The 18,977-nt window shown below is 42.5% G+C and overlaps 2 protein-coding genes across 7 annotated transcripts in view; one reads left to right on the forward strand and one right to left on the reverse strand.

Annotated features, from left to right (window-relative positions):
• Positions 1-1,130, forward strand: part of CYFIP1 (cytoplasmic FMR1 interacting protein 1) — an 80,515-nt gene extending 79,385 nt beyond the window's left edge. For all 3 annotated transcript variants that reach the window (XM_076358809.1, XM_076358801.1, XM_076358817.1), the window contains one exon: positions 51-1,130. In XM_076358809.1, the coding sequence (XP_076214924.1) occupies positions 51-215 (165 nt within the window). In that variant the 3' untranslated portion in view covers positions 216-1,130. The remainder of the gene's footprint in view (positions 1-50) is intronic.
• Positions 1,131-4,139: 3,009 nt separating this feature from the next.
• NIPA2 (NIPA magnesium transporter 2) lies at positions 4,140-17,840 on the reverse strand. Of its 4 annotated transcripts, none has more exons than XM_076358828.1 (8): positions 17,611-17,840; positions 14,778-14,834; positions 9,917-9,977; positions 9,332-9,554; positions 7,590-7,646; positions 6,704-6,794; positions 5,986-6,146; positions 4,140-5,113 (listed from the first exon to the last, which is right to left on the reverse strand). In XM_076358828.1, exons 4-8 carry the CDS (start codon positions 9,468-9,470, stop codon positions 4,476-4,478), a joined length of 1,086 nt encoding a protein of 361 aa, XP_076214943.1. In that variant the 5' UTR covers positions 9,471-9,554; positions 9,917-9,977; positions 14,778-14,834; positions 17,611-17,840; the 3' UTR covers positions 4,140-4,475. The 4 variants fall into 4 exon arrangements, with proteins under 4 accessions (XP_076214943.1, XP_076214952.1, XP_076214968.1 ...); XM_076358837.1 differs by lacking the exon at positions 17,611-17,840 and adding an exon at positions 17,181-17,379; XM_076358853.1 differs by lacking the exon at positions 17,611-17,840 and adding an exon at positions 16,553-16,573.
• Positions 17,841-18,977: the final 1,137 nt, after the last annotated feature.

Raw genomic sequence — 18,977 nt, forward strand, 5'->3', positions numbered from 1 at the left:
TTCATCTCCAAAGCTAATTCCTGTGTGTCCGGTTTTTTTTACGTTCGCAGCCTTTGAAGAAAATGGTTGAGAGAATTCGCAAGTTCCAGATTCTGAACGATGAAATAATTGCTATTTTGGACAAGTATTTGAAGTCCGGCGATGGAGAGAGCACACCCGTGGAACACGTGCGCTGCTTCCAGCCACCTATTCATCAGTCCCTTGCCAGCAACTAGACTTCCCACCTAACGATACTTTGTGCACCTATTTAGGCTAAAAGTTTGAGAAAGGGGAAAAAAAAAACCAACCACAAAACACACCAACAGTTTTAAGGAATACTCTCATCTGCATTTTTCAGTATGCCTGCGCCATTTGAGTGGTGCACTGTCCTCTTCAGTCTCCAAGCACAGTAACTGTATACAATCTATACTTATTTTTCAAGACTAAAATTTTATACACTTTGATTAAAAACCTGCGACTGTAAAAGATTTTTGAAATCTCTTTGCATTCCTGGACTGAGGTGGCCATTTTAGACTGGACTGGCATAATTTCCCCCCGAAGCTATTGAAATAATAGCTGTGGAGGATAAGAAACTGGGTTCTGTAGAAAAAAAACTTTTAGAAATCAATTACTAATTGTTTGTATTAGAGCATTAATTGCTTAATTAGCCTTTATTAAAAAACAAAACAAAACAAACAACTGCTGGTGCTTTGTGAATAATTTTTCTAGCCAGTTGATTATTTTTCCTCTTTGCAAAACTATTCTCTGAGATCAGTAATTATGGAAATGAAGGCTAATTAAGGTGATTGTTTCAAAGTTATTTAACATGGAGGTGACTGATTGTATTCTGATCTTTTTAAAAGGCAGTAGTTTGATTGATTAGAACGGGCACTGTTTACTGTTTCCTAACGAGAGCTTCTAACACGAGTTACATTTTGGTTGGAGATACATACCTGTGTACCAACACAGATGTTTACAAGCGATAAGGAATTCTTGTTTACAAGAATCTTGAATACAGTGATCAGGTGTAATCTATCCCAGTACATAAGCTCTAACGATGTTAATCATGATTTACTTACAGAAAGTATTTGTTTAATTACATTTACTGTATTATGCAAACACTGCATCAGTAAAATTGTTTGTAAAACTTTGCAACTGTAAAACTTGACTTTTCAAGCAACCAGTTCAGCCGAAAGCAGTAACTCCTGCTTGCTTTACTGCAGGATCCTAACGGAGCTTTTCAGTGGTGTTGGATGGTCAGTCAGCTGTTAGGATCAACCCAACACTCTTTTCCCAAAACAAACGTGAGTTAAGATGGCCGGAACAGACACGGACGGGTAATTACACGTTTTACCCAGGATATGGATTTCTGGAGATGTTATTTGGTTAACACTTCTAACCCATAGTGTGAAACCAAGAACGCATCCCTTTGCGAACCCGTTTTTCTCCCTTCCCTCTCGCTCGTTCAAGGTTAGGTTACGGCCCATCCTTTCTCCTGCTCAGCTCTTTTCAGATGTTTCACAGCAAGGGAATCAAGTCCAGTAATGGGTAGAAACGAGCGTCTGCAGAGGCGGTATGCAGGAGATGAGGAACGTGTAGGTACTGGGGTGGCAGGGAACTGGATTTTGAGGGGAAAAAAAGAAATTAACTGAAATTCCTCAGCAAAACAGAGGATGGGGATTTGCCGGGCAATCTATAAGCAAATTTCCCGTACCACAGGTTTTCCCAGGGCACCTGTGCTCGAGAGCTGCCATTCTGGAGTGGTCTCCGTTGTGGTGAGAGCGCACACAAGGCTGCCCGGGGTGGCGGAGACAGAAGTAGGAAACACTTGTGCTTTGTTGCGCCAGCTCGTTGCAGGATTTCTTTTACAAGATGCTTAACACACAGTTTTCTGTAGGAAACATTCCTCTTTTGTCCTTCACCGCACTCTGCAAAGATGACTTTTAGCCAACCAAACACTTCCCTGGCTTCAGGCTTCAATTAAGGGAATGAACAGCTTTCTTAATTTGTTGAGATAATCATTGGTTTAGGGATAAGTCTCACATGCTTGAGGCTTTGGCTTGGCACTGTGGTGCAGAAATGGATAATTAAAAAAGCCTGATTTTTTTGTTGTTGTTGTTTAAGAAATATTTTAAAATAACGAATCATGGTGCGAGTAAAGTAAATTCTAATTCTTACCGGTTAACTGGCAGCAGCTAGCAAATTGGTCTCTAACATCTTAAAACCACTAGCGTTAATACAGATGTTAAGATCTTTTTTTTCTTTTCCCTTTAGTTAGTACAGGTTTAAGATAATTCGGACATTAGTCCTATGAGATGCTCATTTCACATTTTCAAAGGTAGCTTACTATTTTTTTTCATTTTCAGCAGGATGTTAGGCTTTGAGTTAAAACCTCTTCACCTGGTGTAGCTGCTTCTCCTACCTAAAAGGAATAGTCAAGCAAGGTGCACAAAAGGCCTAACTTTTTCATTTTAAATTCTCTCTCATCCAAAACAGCGGGTCTGTAGGCCAAAACATAAAGTAACAGCTTCCGCTGTACGAAAATGTAACCTGCTCTTCGGTCAGGCTGGTGCTTTGGTACGAAGGGTGGCAGCCGGCAGTTCAGTGACTCGGTAGTTTGACTTCTTCCCTGCTGCTCCCCATTACTGTGCTCTTGGTTGCGTGTTAGGGGGATGTGTTTCCGTGACATGAGCGCTGCCCATGTGATGTCCCATAAAATCAGGTAGAAGTTCAAATCCCGTTCTTCAACCAGAATTTAAAGAACCTTTTTTCTTGCTTGACACCTTGGCATGTGTGACATTGTTGTGGTTTAACCTCAGTTGGCAACTGAGCACCATGCAGCTGCTCGCTCACTCCCCCCCCCCCCCCCGGTGGGATGGGGGAGAGAATTGGAAGAGCACAAGTGAGAAAACTCGTGGGTTGAGATAAAAAGTTTAATAATTGAAATAAAATAATAGAATATACAAAGTGAGTGATGCATGATGCAATTGCTCACCACTGGCTGACCGATGCCCAGCCAGTCCCTGAGCAGCGGCCCCCCCCGGCCAGCTTTCCCCAGTTTATGTACTGAGCATGACGTCACATGGTATGGAATGTCCCTTTGGCCAGTTTGGGTCAGCTGTCCTGGCCGTGCCCCCTCCCAGCTTCTTGTGCACCTCCAGCCTTCTCAGTCGGTAGAGCATGGGAAGCTGAAAAGTCCTTGGCTAGTGTAAGCACTACTTAACACACCGATGTTTTAGTTGTTGCTATCAATGTTATTCTCCTCCTAAATCCAAAACACAGCACTGTACCAGCTACTAGGAAGAAAATTAACTCTATCCCTGCCGAAACCAGGACAGACATGTACCAGAGGAAGGCAGCAGAGTTAGTTACACAGGTGGGAGCTGGTTTTTTGTCCTGGTAATGATCTTAAACTATACTCTTTTAACAGTAAGCACAAAAACTGACAAATTACAGCAGTAACTAGTTGCCTCTGTCCCAAATAATATCTAAGCTTCACACCTACAGTAGAAATGTTGTTATAAAAATATCACTAATTTTTATCTTCTGCCTTTGTGAACTTAAAGAACCACCACCTGCCTTCCCTACCCCTTTTTAAGCAATGACATTATGTTTCCCCTTTCTACCCCTTTTTTTAAACATACAGTGTCACAGCCAGTAACTGCGTTACTGCAAACAAAACTGCAATTCTGTGAGTTCAAGCTGCAACATCAAAAACACAGAGCAGCTCTAGAGCCAGGGCAGCGTTGGCCTAGCAAGCAGATGGAACTTGGCCCCTTCCACAGAAGAGGGAGTAGCTGTTTTGGCTACTACTAACAACTCGCATCCTTCCTTCTGCGAAAGCTGGCACAGCAGGAGCTACCGCCTCACCTTCCCAAGCAGAGGAGAAGCTCCTGCCTTGTTGTTGCTGTCAGCCAGCTACTCCGATGTGGTAAGGTTGGGGCTTTTTGACGCAACTCCTGCAAGCTTCGCATACAGCTTTAGTAAAGCAGTATTTTCAAAGGATTAGTCTTGCTTGGTTGAACCTTCCCCTTCCTCTTTTACAAACTGGGACAAGAGTGCTTACTGCAGCTCCCGTTTTAGCGTGTTTACAGTCACTCGGCCTTCAGTCAGGGCACAAGTACAAAGGATTGAGGTTCACTGCAAGCTTTTTACCACCAATGCAGAAATAAAGCGATTTATTTTTGATAAAATTGTCATTAGTGCAATACATCTTGAAACAGAAGACTGAAATGAAAGTATTTACACATAACTTAAGCAACAAAATCAACTGTGGTCTGAGGTCATTTTAGTATTTTTTAAAGTAAAAATAAGGCAAATGAAAACCCCTTCAGTGTTCTTTATCCAAACTAATCAAACTTAAAAATTAACGATTGTCTACACATACTGTTAAAAAGTACATGAGGTTCCAGACAAGCTCAGACATTTCACAGCAGAAAAAAAAAAATTTCCAGAGTTACAGAATTGTTCTTTCCTTCAGTAACACGTAGGTATTTTCAGAAGGCTGACAGACTTCCATTTCTCCTGGCTGAGAGACTCTCAGTGGATTGTATTTCACTTAGACAGGCAGAACTTTCTTCATCGTGATTAAAGCAGTCGTACGTGCTCAGCAAAGTACCATTTGCCGCCCTCTCATCTTTCCGCAAAGAGAGGGGCAGATTTGCTAGGGTGAAATTAACATCTTTGAAGGCATGCAATAGAAAGATCCCCACAATAATAGTCAGGAAGCCACTGAAGGTGCCAATAATGTCATCAGCCGCCATGTGTTGCCATTCCTTGAAAAGGATGGCAGAACAAGTTAAAACAGATGTCGTAAAGATTACATAATATATTGGAGTCACTATCGAAGTATTGAATATATCCAGAGCCCTGTTTAAATAGTTGATCTGCGTGCTCACACAGACAATAAGGCTTAGCAGCAGAATCCAAGATAAGGGATGTTTCAGCACTGGTTTTCCTGCAAAAAGTTCCTTTATAGTGATGCCCAAACCTTTTACACAGGAGACTGATAATGCTCCGATTACAGAGCAAATTGTTATGTACACGAGAATGTTGGTCTGTCCATGGCGAGGTCCCACCACAAATATTAGAATTAAAGACACAATGACAACAAGAGTTGCGAAGACCACAAAACCTGTGGTTGGGGGGGAAAAAAAAAAATCTCGTTATTTATGTATACTATCAAGAGCATTGTAGAGGTACCAAGAAAACATTAACACTGCGATTGGCTCAGCTTAAACAGAAGAGTTCAGGACATTGCTCATTACTCTCCAACGTAAAAAGTTAAAACGATTTTATAGTAAGCTACCTAAAACAAAAGAACGAAACTCAGGCGTGTTGTATTACCTCTACCAGTCTATCAGCAAGATGACTACAGGATTAGCTTGCTAAATTGCCTTACGCACAGACTCACTGAGGTGAAGATGCCACTGGATACAGTGTCTGAATGGTTTTTAGGGAGGTACGTTTTGGCAGGCTGCTACATTCATCGGCAGATTTCCAATAATTGGGTCATTCCTTAAGATCAGCTTTTTAATCTCTGTGCTGGCTCTTTCCTCATGTTTAAAATGGGAATTGTCTTTGCATATATAGTATTTTGCAGATGTGTATTTGCGAGTGCCTCATCTTCCAGGATTCCGTTTCTCAGCAGACTTACCACAGCACCTACTTTTTCATTTTAAGACTAGCTCAAAGTTGGGCTTAGAGGCTGACACACTTCAATTAAAATTTACAGGAGTTGTGTTTATACAACTGTGCTGCTGCATTTGTTTAAACTGTCATCTCAGTGGTTCAAGAGACATCAAGACATTTTGTTCAAGGCCAGACGAGTTCACTGGCATCATGCAAAGCTCCCTCCGGAATTATGTCACAGAATTCAAATCTCTACTTCATTTTGACAACGTGAAGCAGACACGGGCTATCTTCCTGGGACTTGAAAGCAGCAGTAATGAAACTATAATAAAGAAATTATGAGCTGCATACATATCAAGCCAGCATTTTTCTTACCTGGATCACCTAGTTTGTGGGACATTTCATTCAAAGTTTCTACTTCCTCCTCTTGTGGAGCGTGAATTACCATCACAGTTGATCCCAGTATACTTAGCAAACACCCTATTTTTCCATGTAGATTAAGTTTTTCATTTAAAAAGAAGGATGACAGAATGGCACTGAGAAGAAAAAAATGCACCAGGAAACATGGAATTAGTAATATCTTATTCATTTGCTCATCGACTTACAGGTTGCTTTGACTGTACAGGTCGCTTGCATACACAACGTGCAGCTTAAAAGTAGCTACATAGTTGATTTTCTATCTCAAGATGCTTGCTACGGACAGAACGACCTGTTAATATTTGGCATCTCTCCCCAGAACCCCTTTTTTATGCTGCCTCCCAAAAAACTCTAAGCACTTGTAAAAATAATTTTTAAAAGACAAAAATCTTAACTCTACTTAGGAATGAAAATACTACCCTGTTGTATACAATGTGTTTTTGAAATGCAGAAGGTGATAGCTTTTCACAGATTGAGGTGTAGATGCATTGCTAGAACCCTTTTATAGCACAGTCCCTTCACATTTGGAGAAACTTAAAGTTACTCCTGATGTTTATAAGCACTCTGTTGTTAAGAACAAACCACATTTATTACAGCATATTTCAGTGACATATTTCTAAATAAATATTCTACTTCCCTCTCTGAAATCACACTGCTTTCTGTTAGTGTTTCTTACCTTACAAGAACACTGAGAGCTCCTAAAGGAGTCACTAACGTAGCTGGTGCAAAAGCATAGGCAGCAAAGTTAGCTACTTCGCCAGCTCCCACTGCAGGGTAATAATAATAATAATTAAAAAAAAAAAAAAGGAGTTTGACTGTCTTTTACACAACAAACCTATGAATCAGTGCAAGTGTTCTTGTAGACACAAACATGCAGTAAGGGAAGAATGGAAAATTCTAATTATAATGTTCAGCTAACAGTACTAGCAGAACACCCCCCCTCCCCCTGTGATTATATTTTAAAAACAGGCTGGGGGACTGCAACAGGTATTAAAATTAATTCAGCCAAATCAGAAGGTGTTTTATTTTGGTGCCTATGTTGTAGCTCCCCAGCCTGCCAACTTGAGTCATGAACTTCTGCACGGAAAAATCTGCAATGGCAGGATACAGGGCAATGCGCACATTAAGCCATAGTTACCTGAACACAGCCAGTAAGTCGAGAGTTTAAGCAATGAAAAAAAAAAAAAAGTTCAGAAAACAGACATCATCCCAAAATATGCTTCCCTCTAAAGAATCCTGTATATCTAAGCACTTCTCTGCTAAGACGAAAACCAGAATGCATATGCTAGCCAAGAGATACAGGAAGACCAACGTCTGCCTAGTTCCACTGCCCAAAGAGGGCAGTCAAATTAATGAAAGACCTTCTGCTGTGAGAGAAGTTATATTAAAATCATGAGAGCTGCACCCATCAAATCACCAGACAGCATTACGATACATTGTAGAATCCCCATCTTGCTCCTTTTTTGTAACCATTGCTGCCATCTGTGGTGTAGTTATTTACTTAAATTATATAACACAGATTATATTTTCGATACTTAGTTGAATATATTTTTGATACTTACTTGAAAGAAGTCCAGCCCACCACAGCCACTCCTTAAGGTATGCATGACCACCTTGACCTAAAATTGAAAGAATGTTTGCTACGCCATTAAAACCACATATCAACAAACAGTAAGCCCCATCGCTGATAACATCATCAAAATAATTTTTGCAGCCCATGCCCTTAAAAACATGGGCAATCTTTTGATACTTGGGCTTTATAGTTAGAGGGGTTGAAATAAAATCTTCAAATTTCTGAAGTGCATACGCCTCCTGCAGCCTACTTTGTATTAGAAATGGCACTGATGACCATATCTGCATTACCCCGAAAAACAGTTCTTTCAACTCATTGTAATGACACGAAAAGCCAAGTTTAGTGTCTCTCATGAGAACACTATTTTGTGGATATTGTGTGTGACTCATGTGGTTGATTACATGTACAAACATGTGAAATGCAGTCACACTTTTCCATTCCAAACCAGGGAGCATGTATTACATATCTCGAGATCAATCATCTTTTAGAAGCAGAGATGACAGTTACTGAACTAAAAATATTCAGATTCAACCCTATGAATCACCTGAGGATGCTGCAACCATCCTATCTAAATCCACCCTATTTCAGTTTAAAACCACTGCCCCTTGTCCTGTCACTACAGGCCCTGGTAAAAAGTCTTTTTCTATCTTTCTTTTAAACCTCCTCCAAGTATTGAAAGGCCGCAATAAGGTCTCCCCGAAGCCTTCTCTTCTCTAGGCTGAACAACCCCAACTCTCCCAGCATTCCCTCATAGGAGAGGTGTTCCATCCCCCTGAGCATTTTTGTGACCCTCTTCTGGACCTGCTCCAACAGGTCTGTGTCTTTCCTGTGCCGAGGGCTCCAGAGCTGGACGCAGTACTCCAGGTGGGGTCTCCCCAGAGCAGAGTAGAGGGGCAGAATCCCCTCCCTCGACCTGCTGGCCACGCTGCTTTTGATGCAGCCCAGGGTACGATTGGCCTTCTGGGCTGCGAGCGCACATTGCTGGCTCCTGTCCAGCTTTTCATCCACCAGTACCCCCAAGTCCTTCTCGGCAGGGCTGCTCTCAATCCCTTCATCCCCCAGCCTGTATTGATACTGGGGGTTGCCCCGACCCAGGTGCAGGACCTTGCCACTTGGCCTTGTTGAACTTCATGAGGTTTGCACAGGCCCAATCCTCAAGCCTGTCCAGGTCCCTCTGGATGGCATCCCGTCCCTCCAGTGAATCAACTGCATCACTCAGCTTGGTGTCATCTGCAAACTTGCTGAGGGTGCGCTCGATCCCCCTGTCTATGTCATTGGGGAAGGTATTAAAATAGTATTGGTTCCAGTATGAACCCTTGAGGCACACTATTCGTTACACGTGATCATTACATGTGATTTTTAGTTTTCTAAAACAATCTCCTGACACTCAAATGCAGTTACCATTCTCCTAAATTCACTCATTCAGGAGCACAGATGTAGTTAAGAGTGCTGGTTCCAAGTTCAATTTGCAAGTACAATTCAGGTTTAACTGACACGCGAAAGAATCGTTCAACAAGTGTCCCTAGAGGGCATTACGTGCAAATTAAGTAATATGTATCACACACAGAGTTAGGTGTATCTGACACCAGAGAAAAAACACATCAGCTATATGTTTTAGGTTTCATACACCCGTAACAAACAAAAGAAGTCAAAACAAGATCATAAGTTTAGTAATCTTCTGTTAAACAGCAAAACTTAAATGTCGGCAAGTTTCTTAAAACATGTATTTACCTGCTCTCATGGAGCCTTTCCTCGCTAACCGGAGAAGGCCTTTCTTTTTCAGGATGAAACTTCCTCCAATGAAAATGCTGGAACTCATAGCCAACACCAGACCGATACAGAAGTCATATCTCCCACGAGTTTGGCTCATCTCGTAAACTACTAAAGACTATCACATTGATCAACGAACAGTAGAACTTCTGTTACTCAACACAAGATGATGCAACACTGAAACCTGAGCAAAATAAACACATTGGAATTAAACTGGTAGAAATACATACTGCACAGGAAAATCCTCAACAGCTCACGTGACTGGTTCTCCTGTGAACCGTCTCTGCTATGAGCGTTAGGAAAAAAAAGGCAATCTTTGAAGCATGTGTAAGCTTGAACCACGGATGAGTGACTAACAAGTCCGAACGCACAGAAGGAAGGGCTTCTGACCTGGCATATAAAAACTGAAACCCAAACAAATAAAACTTCTTTGAAAAAAGTTAAGGAAAACTTAAAGAGGTGTGATTTATTTTTCTTTTCAGTAAGTTCACAGATCTATGTCCGGCACACCATGTAACCGACAATACTGATCAAACAGTTACTTACATTGAAATCAGTTTGTAAGAGAGTTTGGGAACAGCCACAGCATTTCTGCCATACAAACTCACTAGAAAAATGGAAAAGAAGATTAGAATGGGTGTTCAACCATATAGTAATTTCCCTAACACAAACAAGCTTGAGATGTATGCACATGCACTTATCCTCGAACGAACAGGGAAATCTGGACCAAGAAATAAGGCATCTGTTTGTCGATATATTTTACAGTTTCCCATACCTGTATGAAGCATCTTTTCAGCTTAGTTACAGTAACTAGTAAGAGTTTACAGTTTAAAAGCTTTCACCTAGCTTGGTAAGACTCCAAATTTACTTAAGTAAGACCTTCAACAACAGCTTAACAGAAGACAGCAATTTTTAGGCTAGAAATCAAGATTTTACGTATTCAACCTCCAGCTTAACAAGGAAATTTATTTCAGTGCATCTTTTCTCCTGTTACAAGCCGCAATGAGGATATCCTGGATTCCATCTAACACACACGATTTTGAATTTAAGGTACCTCTGTAAGTAACTTTTAAACTGAAGAGAAAAAAGCTTAAAGTACTTTCAAGGTGATTAACCTCTCTATAGTATGAAGGGAAACAAAAACTATTTTTAGGCTTTGATTTCAAGACAACTGATAATTATGGCAGTATAGAGAACTGTTCTAAAGGAAGAACACACCTATGGATAAAACAATTCTTACTTCCTGGAAACACCAATCACAGATGTGCCAAGACTAGCATTTAGTTCTCTAAGAATTATTTTCCAGATACTCAGAAGCATGGCATATGACATGAGTTGCATTAACAAGCTTTTGATTTAAAAGGGGGGAAAAGAAGAGGATGGAATAAAATGTTTCCATCTCAGTGCTTATTGGAATCTGAATTCCACAGCTTTAATGTTGAGATACAGCAGCAGCTTCCCCAAGCGGGAGTACAATGCTGCTGTCAAGGCACTGCGGTATCAAGCACCCTCTTTCATGCCCAGGCAGAGATGGACGCACCCACTGGGAGTCCAGGACTAGATAAAATCATATTCTGGTCTGCCATGCCAGTTCACAGTTCCGATTCCTGCACCTGTTTCTTCAAAACCTGTTTTCTTCTGAAACTACCTTTCCCCGTACGTTCTTGGTTCTGACTTTGATTAATTTGCTACACCCCTAGGAAAAACCTAGCAGAGAGCTACAGATAACATTAAAAATGAACACAGATCCTTTTACTTGCAGCCAGTTAGGCTGTGAAAAAGTATAGGAAAACAGTCCCATTTAATAAGCACTCAGCATGGCACTATTCAAAATGCTGCAAGATCCACAGTTCAAAATTCTCAAAACCTCTTCCTTTAATCCTTGCATAGTAATTTTTAATATCTTATTTTGTAGGAAAAATTTAAGTAAATGAACTGCAAGGGTCTGCTTTCATTTTCTAGCAACTTTTAAAAATAAACTTAAGTAGATTGTTGCATGATACAGAATCGCCTATCAAACAAAACCAAAAAAGACAAATCATTAGTGCGGGAGACAGACCAGAACAAGCCACCTCACTAACCGCATCAAATATTTCTCTGGTTTTGAATTCAAAGCAAGACTTTCAGTCCCCTGAAGAACAAAGGCATTTTTTAACGCAAGGAAAAGACACCAAGAGACTTTTGCAACTGTTCTCTCTACCATCTTTTCTAGCAGTCACAAGTCACACTGTTCAGGTAATCAAGCCAAGAGTGTTCTCCTAGCTCCAGCTGCTGTAAAATGTGGTACTGGTATAGCATCACCTGGGGGAGGGGGGCTTCTTTTGCTGAGCTTTTCTACTCTACCAGTGTTTTCATCAGTTGCTAATCTATTTATATTACTAATGGGAGCGCTTTTACTAGTGTAGCTTTTTACTAAAACAGAACTCACTGTACTGGCAAAACCACTTTTTTTTCTCTCACTGGCCTGCACAGCTTCATCTACAGGATAACATTTCTGACAGAGGTAAAGAGCATCAGTTAGTCCCATGCTGACATCTTCCACCCGCTGCATTTCAGAGACAAGGGAAGAAGCACAGGCTGCTTTTCTCCGGAGTAGAGGAAGAATTTGACTGCAGAAGAATGAGGAAAACTTGCGAGCTAACAGGTAATTTTCTGAATTTAGACTTAAAAACACCCTAAGGATGCTACGCTTCAAAACTAGTAGTTCTTCTCTCCCCTGTGTCCCAAATACATCAAAGAGTTTTCGATTCCCTGTCAACCACTTTGTTAATCTCATAAATGACTCAAATCTTAACCACTTCTTCACACAAATCACTGCTAGCTCTTCTTGCTAAGTTTATTTGTCCTCACAGACACGGCCAGTCCCATTTCTGCTTGGGCTGGACTGCCATACTTCCACCTCAGGTTTATACCGATGTCGATATTTGCTGACCATTTCTGCGGCACAGTCATGGCGAACCCCACTTCTCTCTGAAGAGATTTGGTTCACTCTGCACACAGCGCAGATGTAATTCGCATGCGTAGAACTGACACGTATAGGCACAGGAAGTTTTGCACTTCAGGAAACCAGTAGTTTAATTCTCACCCTAAGACTTAGTAAAAGAAGAAGAACTAATGCGTTCTCATAAGTATAATCAAGAAAAAGATATTACCCTTGGAAGTAAGAAAAAAAAAAAAAGCCACGAAATGAGCAGTTTCTGAATAAATACTCCTCTCACGTTTCAGCTTTGGGAACATGCCAAAGCTGTCCCATTCCAGCAGCCAGGGCTGCTACTAAGTTATAAACAGGAGAGAAGCCATAAAATGTAGGAGTTAAACAAAGCTGGCAGTGGTTTTAGTTGTATTTGGTGTAGTTCTGCAGAGGTTCTTTAATCAAGTTCACAGCTGATTTTAACACAGAGTATTTTATCCATCTAAGACTAGCAGGTTCATGGAGGAATACTAGTTTGCTGCTCTGATTTCAGAGATGTAATGAGGGGATGAGACTTTCCTATCCACAGAAGGTACAACATTTACAGTGCCTCGAAAAACGACCCATTTATGGATGGCCTGTGGATAATCTAGTATCGTGAGTCATAACTCTCAGTGTGCAACAGTACAATGACAGACAACACAGGGAACGTATACTGAGTTTGAAGGTTATCAGACAAGCAGAGATGGAGAAAAAGCTTTCTGAAAAAAAAACCTGGGGGACATAAGCAAGTCCAGATTAGACACAAAGTTTGTTTGCTTATTTTTAAGATGTAACCGAGAAGTATCACAAATGCTGACAAGATAACAGACTCTCTGGTCTAAAACACAAGGTAACACTTGTTTGTCTCTTTGCTCAAAAGTCCTTTCCTCCCAAAAGCAGCACATATGCAGTGCTCAAAAGATGTTATATATTTATTGTAACAAGTAAGATCTCGAAATATTCAGAAACATTAAAAGTGGTGCCACGAGATGAAATAATATTTTACATTTAAAAGCAGATAAGCATAAGTAAGTATCAGGGAGTTATCAGCCAAAGAAAATTAGTATCACTTCCACAAGCTGTACGTTGTATGGAAGCAATAATTAGTTGGTAAAAGTAAACATGGTGGATTGCCCCAACTTTGCCTACTTGGCCACCAGCCCTCAAGGGTTCAGTAGACAGTCTTTTCTCCTAGAAGTAATCTAAATATATGCTAAAATATTTAAATGCTAGAATTCACAATTTTCTTGTCTAAAACCTGATCGTAACTGTGAACTGGATGATGTCCCTAAGCTAAAAAGGACCTTAACAGGGCATTTACTTCAACCCTCTGCCATGTATGGCATCATTCACTGCTGCTCCTCATTACAGATAATTCAGCCAAGCTTCTCCCAGGAAATACTTACAAAGGAAACTTCACAAACACCGCAGCCATGCTTTGATGCTGTTAGAAACTCTCATTATCTAATAATCTTCATCTAGATTTTCACTTTGACTACCAAAGCCTGTTATGTTTGTCCACTCTGGACTTGGGAAAGATACAACTCTCTTTATCTTTGCATCTACGTCTTAACATTGCTCTGCAAGTTAGGTGCTTGGTGCTTCCTGCTGTGCCACCCTCTGAGTCCAATCCCAATAGCCCACTTTTTTTTTTTTTTTTAATGAAGTGCAACTCCCAAAGCCACATACAGTATTTTAGCTGAGTTATTATTACTTCCGCAATACAGTGGAAGACTATACTTCTTTTCATACAACCCAAAATGGGTGGTTTTCTTAGCCCTCCCTGAGCAGTTATCTACTGTTGACTCATCTTCAACTTCTCTGTTAGTATAACCTCTAAATTCTTTCCTACAGAACTATTGTTCTCTAAACTGTATTTGTATAGCAAATTATTCCTGCCTGGGTGTAATAACTTTCATTTACTCCTATAAAAAGCATCTCTTTTTTTCAGAAATGTTTCCTGAAAATATTCATCCGAGTTTACGCACTGGCAACCCTTCCCTGCTCAATGCCATTAATTATTTCTTTGTCCTTTCAGCCAGATCACTAATATTAAACAGCACAAGATTCAGACATGACTCACACAGATTTTTAAACAAAGGTCTGTTTTGACAAGACATTACTGATAGTTACTCCAGGTACAGCCATTCAGCATCTTTTGAACTGTTCTGTGGTATTTTATTTTCAATTCTGCTTATTTACAAGAGCTCCATGAGAAGTTTTATGTTTCTAACATTGAAATAGAACACCTATTTAATGCCCTCCTAGCCATAAAGCTTTTCATGGAAGAAAAAGGGGCTGAATCAACAAGCTGCTTTTAACAAATACACATTGACTATTGTGTGTTCCCTTCTTCCTTTCCACAGGCATAAAACCACTGGAAACAGAAACACTCCCTAACAACAAAAATCCAAACATTCAGTGATGAGCCTTTCGAAGGCTCATTATACATACCGATTTTGTTCCAAAATCCAGAGGTATTCACTTCTTAAATATTTCAATGATAGGCTTCTACAATATAAGTTAAAAATAACATTAATTGGCATTGTAAGAATTCAGCTAAAAAACCTACGTCCATCATTTCAATTTCATTTCCATGCATGACACACAAGACTGTACATTATCTCATCTATGCTTTAAAAAGGGACAGGATTTTTGTTTTAAAAACACTTGAATAACAAAGTAGTGTGATTTTAAATTTGATCTTCCCTAGGTATGTCTCACCTGAAGTGTTACAGTTATTTCATCCCTTTAATCAAAGAAACTAACTTGCGATCTAAGCTATTCTTTAGAAGGTAACATGCTAAAGTTGAACTGAAATACCAGCCTAGTCCTTTCAGTTTTGTTCTCTAACAAGTGCTAAGGCACTTTTATTACAAAAACTAATATAAAGTTTTAATTATTGGCTTTGGTATGGTGAGTTTTCAGAGGATGTTTATAAATAGAACTCTGGGGTGACGGGGAGTATGAACACAGAAATATTCTCAGTAAGGTTACTAAAATCCCCCAAACATACCTAACTCCAAGCCTTCCTCAGTTATGTTCTGTCCACTCACGAACACATCGTTTAAACACAGGTATAGAGAGAACATTGAAAGGACAGATATAACATAGCTTTAAGATAAAAGAGCTGCTGGTTCAAAACCTAGCCACGTGCATCTTTAAAAGGCCAAGATGCACGCATACAATACCCATAGATTCCGTATACATTATTTAGGAAAGCGTACCTTCAATTTTGCACTGTAAATCTGCCCCAATACAGATAAAGTTTTCCAGCTTTGTCGAAGTTAAATGAGTGTGCAAACGTATACACAAAATTATTTACATATTACATAGGCAAGGTAAAAAAAAAAATAATTTGTTTGTAAAGATAATGTTATATATATGCATATATATATATATATGTTAGAGGCACTAGCACAAGTACTCAGAAAGCAAAACATACGTTAACTGTTCTAAAGTTACCTATTTTAAGAGTTTTAGTTTAACTGTGGGGAAACATCCCTTATAGCAGATTTCTATTAATAAAGCAAAAGCAACAAGCATTCCATTTTAAGAAACTGGGAGAAAACAAGAAAAACACCACAATAAAATTTTTGTACATCTTACTCTTTGTATTTGCTATTTGTACTTATTCTCTTCTATAAAAATGACCTTCAATTAAAACATTTTCACTTAAAACTAAAAAGTATCTTCACTAAAACAGAGTGCTATTCATGAACTGAACGCAAACCACAGACGGTGCTTTATAGCTGATACTATACTGACTGTATTTCCTAGAAGTCTATCAAAAGAGACTCAAGATAGGAGTACATGACATGACTTGCTCCATCTTTGCTGTATCTAGTACACTAGCTCCACTCTCAGTAGGATGAGTCGCCAGCACAGGTTCACCGAAGTTCTACCTTTAGTATTTAAGATGGGCAGTTTCAAATTTAAGATAACTCTTTAAGTTGAAGTAGAATCTAGACATTAGTCACTATCATTCCTTTGACATGACTGATAATCTGTTATAACCTGCTTTCTATTCGCCAGGATTTTATCCTGAGAATTAATAACTTTAATGAAAGCAGAACAGGTATGACACTGAATTCTAATACAATGATACTGATGAAAACTTACGCAAAAATTTCCTACCAACGAACTTGTTACCTTTTAGGGGAAAAAAACCCCTAACTGTATACAATGAGGCACATCAAAAGCATTCAGAAAGAGCCACGATGACTTACGTTTATTATGTTTTAATTAAAAATAATTTTAAAGGTACTGCTGGAAAATGGATAAAGTTGACTGGTTGAAAAAGAAAAGATCAGAAAAAAAATCAGGGACTAAAGAGTCAGACCCAGCCTGTATCTTCACAGTATAAGGAGGAACACAAATCATCTTTCTGAACTACAATGCAAAGCTAAGGTTATTTTTTTCCACCTCAAACTAAAGCACTGCCAGGGCTCTGAAGTTCTGCTGAAGTTGATCTGGAACCAAGCTGCACAACCCTCAACCTCAGCTAAACTCAATCCCAAACCAAACCCAAGACAAACTGGTTTAGCTCCCTGACTAACACCACGCACGCTCCATTAAGAAGTACAACAGCTCTGGAGCTCCGGCAGAACTAGCACACTGTAACTTGCCAATTCTGTCCAGTTAGAGAACCTAACAAACATCCAGATCTAGTTTTTTTTTTAATCTTGGCCTTCTGAGCCCAAACCACAGCGAGTCTCCCACTACGGAGACACCAACACGGCGAAGGTCTCCTTGGGCTTCTGCAGCCGGGTTCAACGCCCGGAGCCGTGACGGCCACGCAGCCACCGCCACCCGCCCGAAGGCAGCACGGCTCGCCCCGGCCTGCTCGTTCCTCACCCGCAGCGCCTCCCCACAGCGCCGAACGCCAAGGACCTTGCGCGGCTCAGGGGGAAGGAGCCGAGGCGGGGAGGGAGGCAGCCCGGCACCGGCGCTCCCGAGGCGGCATCAGGAAGGCAGGCAGGCAGGCGGGAGCCGGAACAGCCGGGGCCCCTGGGCGGCGGGGCCCGCCCGGAGGCGCGGGCAGGGCCCCTCCCGGCGGCGGGGCCCTCGCTCCGGCCGGGCGGGCGGCGGCGGCGCGTGGGGGCGGGGACGCGCCTCGCGCCCGCAGGCGCCGCCCCCCTCCCCGAGCGCCCCCAGCCACCGCCCCCCCTCCTCACCCCGCCCTCCGAGGGGCCGGCCGGGCCCGCCACCGCCCCCGCCCCTCAGCCAGCCCGCGACCAGCCGGCCCCCCTCCCCCCGGCGGGCCCGCCCGCCTCTTCCCGGTTACCTGCGGTCACCGCCCCTCACATCCCCGCCGGGAGGGGCCCCGCGGCCGTCGCCGCGCGCGGACAAAGAGGAGGAGAGGGGGGAGGGGGAGGCCGGAGCGGGCGGTGGGAGGGGCCGGTGGCCGCGCGCTCCACCGCCATGAGGGGAGAGGGGGGGCGGGGACCGGCAGCGGGGCGCGGCGGGCAACGACGGCGGGAGGCGAGGGCAGGCGGTGTCCGGGGCCCGGCCGCCCCCTCCCCGCTGATTCCGGCAGCGCCCGCCGGAAGGGGTGCGGCCCGCCCCAGAGCGAGGCAGCGGCGGGGCCGGGCGCCCCGCCCATCTCAGGTCACGTGCCCCTTCCCATAGCCACCGCCCCCCTCCCCCCTCCCGTTCCCCGGGGGCGCGCGGGCGTCACCGCCGCCGTTACCGGCCGGCAGCCGCCTCCCCGCGGCGCCCCCCAGCGGCCCGCCTGGGCCCCGCCGCCCCTCCGGTCACAGGCGGGCGTCCGGACGGCGGCAGCGCGGGGCAAGGCGGGCCAGCGCCTCCCCCGGGGACGGGGAAGAACTCGCCGTGGGAAGAGCTCTGCCTTGCCCGGCGCCGGCCTCGGTTTTTACAATAGCCTGTAACGGATGGCGGGCAGTGTCTCACAGCGACGGCGTTTACCTGCAGCTGTGCCCCGTTCATTCCCCCGTCCTGCCTCAGGCGCTCCCGCCAAAACGCACCTTACCCAGTTTTTACGCTCTCACCGAAAGGAAATGCACTTACACACCATACGCAGTAAGGGAGAGAGACGTTTTACAGGGTTGGGTAAAGGGCATGGTTTATTTATCTACTTCATTCGGGTCCCACGCTCTTACTGCATGCTTTACAACCAAACCCGCTTTCGTCTCACACGAGGTAGAACCGATACGTGTGGTTAGACAAATAGTTCTCCTCAGCTTCTAGTGAAGAGTCTTTGAAACAATCGTAACGAGCTTGGAAACAAAACCGGAGAAGCATCTTGGCTTTCCCCTCGCAGGGTACCCGTAACAAAGCTGTTCCTCACCACGTTACCTGCTGTGTTCTTTCTCATTAAAAATGGTCCCTCACTCTGTCATAAAAATAAAATTTCTACGCTGCTCAAAGCAAATGGATAAATTTTAGGCCTGTTTTATTCCCTAAGGCAACATTTCATTCCCCAATTTAAAACTAGCCTAGTATTCATGACATGAACTTTGCACTTGTGAAGTTGTTTTTTATGTATATGTATATAAAAATACATTTTTTATACCTAAAACCCACTAAGCCATATGCAGTTATTACCTACGTAACTACACAGTAGGAGGCTGGCTTTTCTGTGTTTTTACAAGATACCAAAACTGTGAAGTCTTTGAAAAACTTCAACGGCTA

This window comes from Aptenodytes patagonicus, chromosome 1, assembly GCF_965638725.1.
Source record: "Aptenodytes patagonicus chromosome 1, bAptPat1.pri.cur, whole genome shotgun sequence".
Taxonomy (NCBI): domain Eukaryota; kingdom Metazoa; phylum Chordata; class Aves; order Sphenisciformes; family Spheniscidae; genus Aptenodytes; species Aptenodytes patagonicus.

What these genes read in the sequence shown, in the direction of transcription:
- NIPA2 (XM_076358828.1), bottom strand. Translation starts at nt 9,470, where the DNA reads ATGAGCCAAACTCGTGGGAGATATGACTTCTGTATCGGTCTGGTGTTG. An exon ending in GAAAGGCTCCATGAGAGCAG is followed by an intron (nt 7,647 to 9,331) that starts GTAAATACATGT and finishes TTTCAATTTTAG; the next exon opens with GTCAAGGTGGTCATGCATAC. An exon ending in CCACAAACTAGGTGATCCAG is followed by an intron (nt 5,114 to 5,985) that starts GTAAGAAAAATG and finishes CCCCAACCACAG; the next exon opens with GTTTTGTGGTCTTCGCAACT.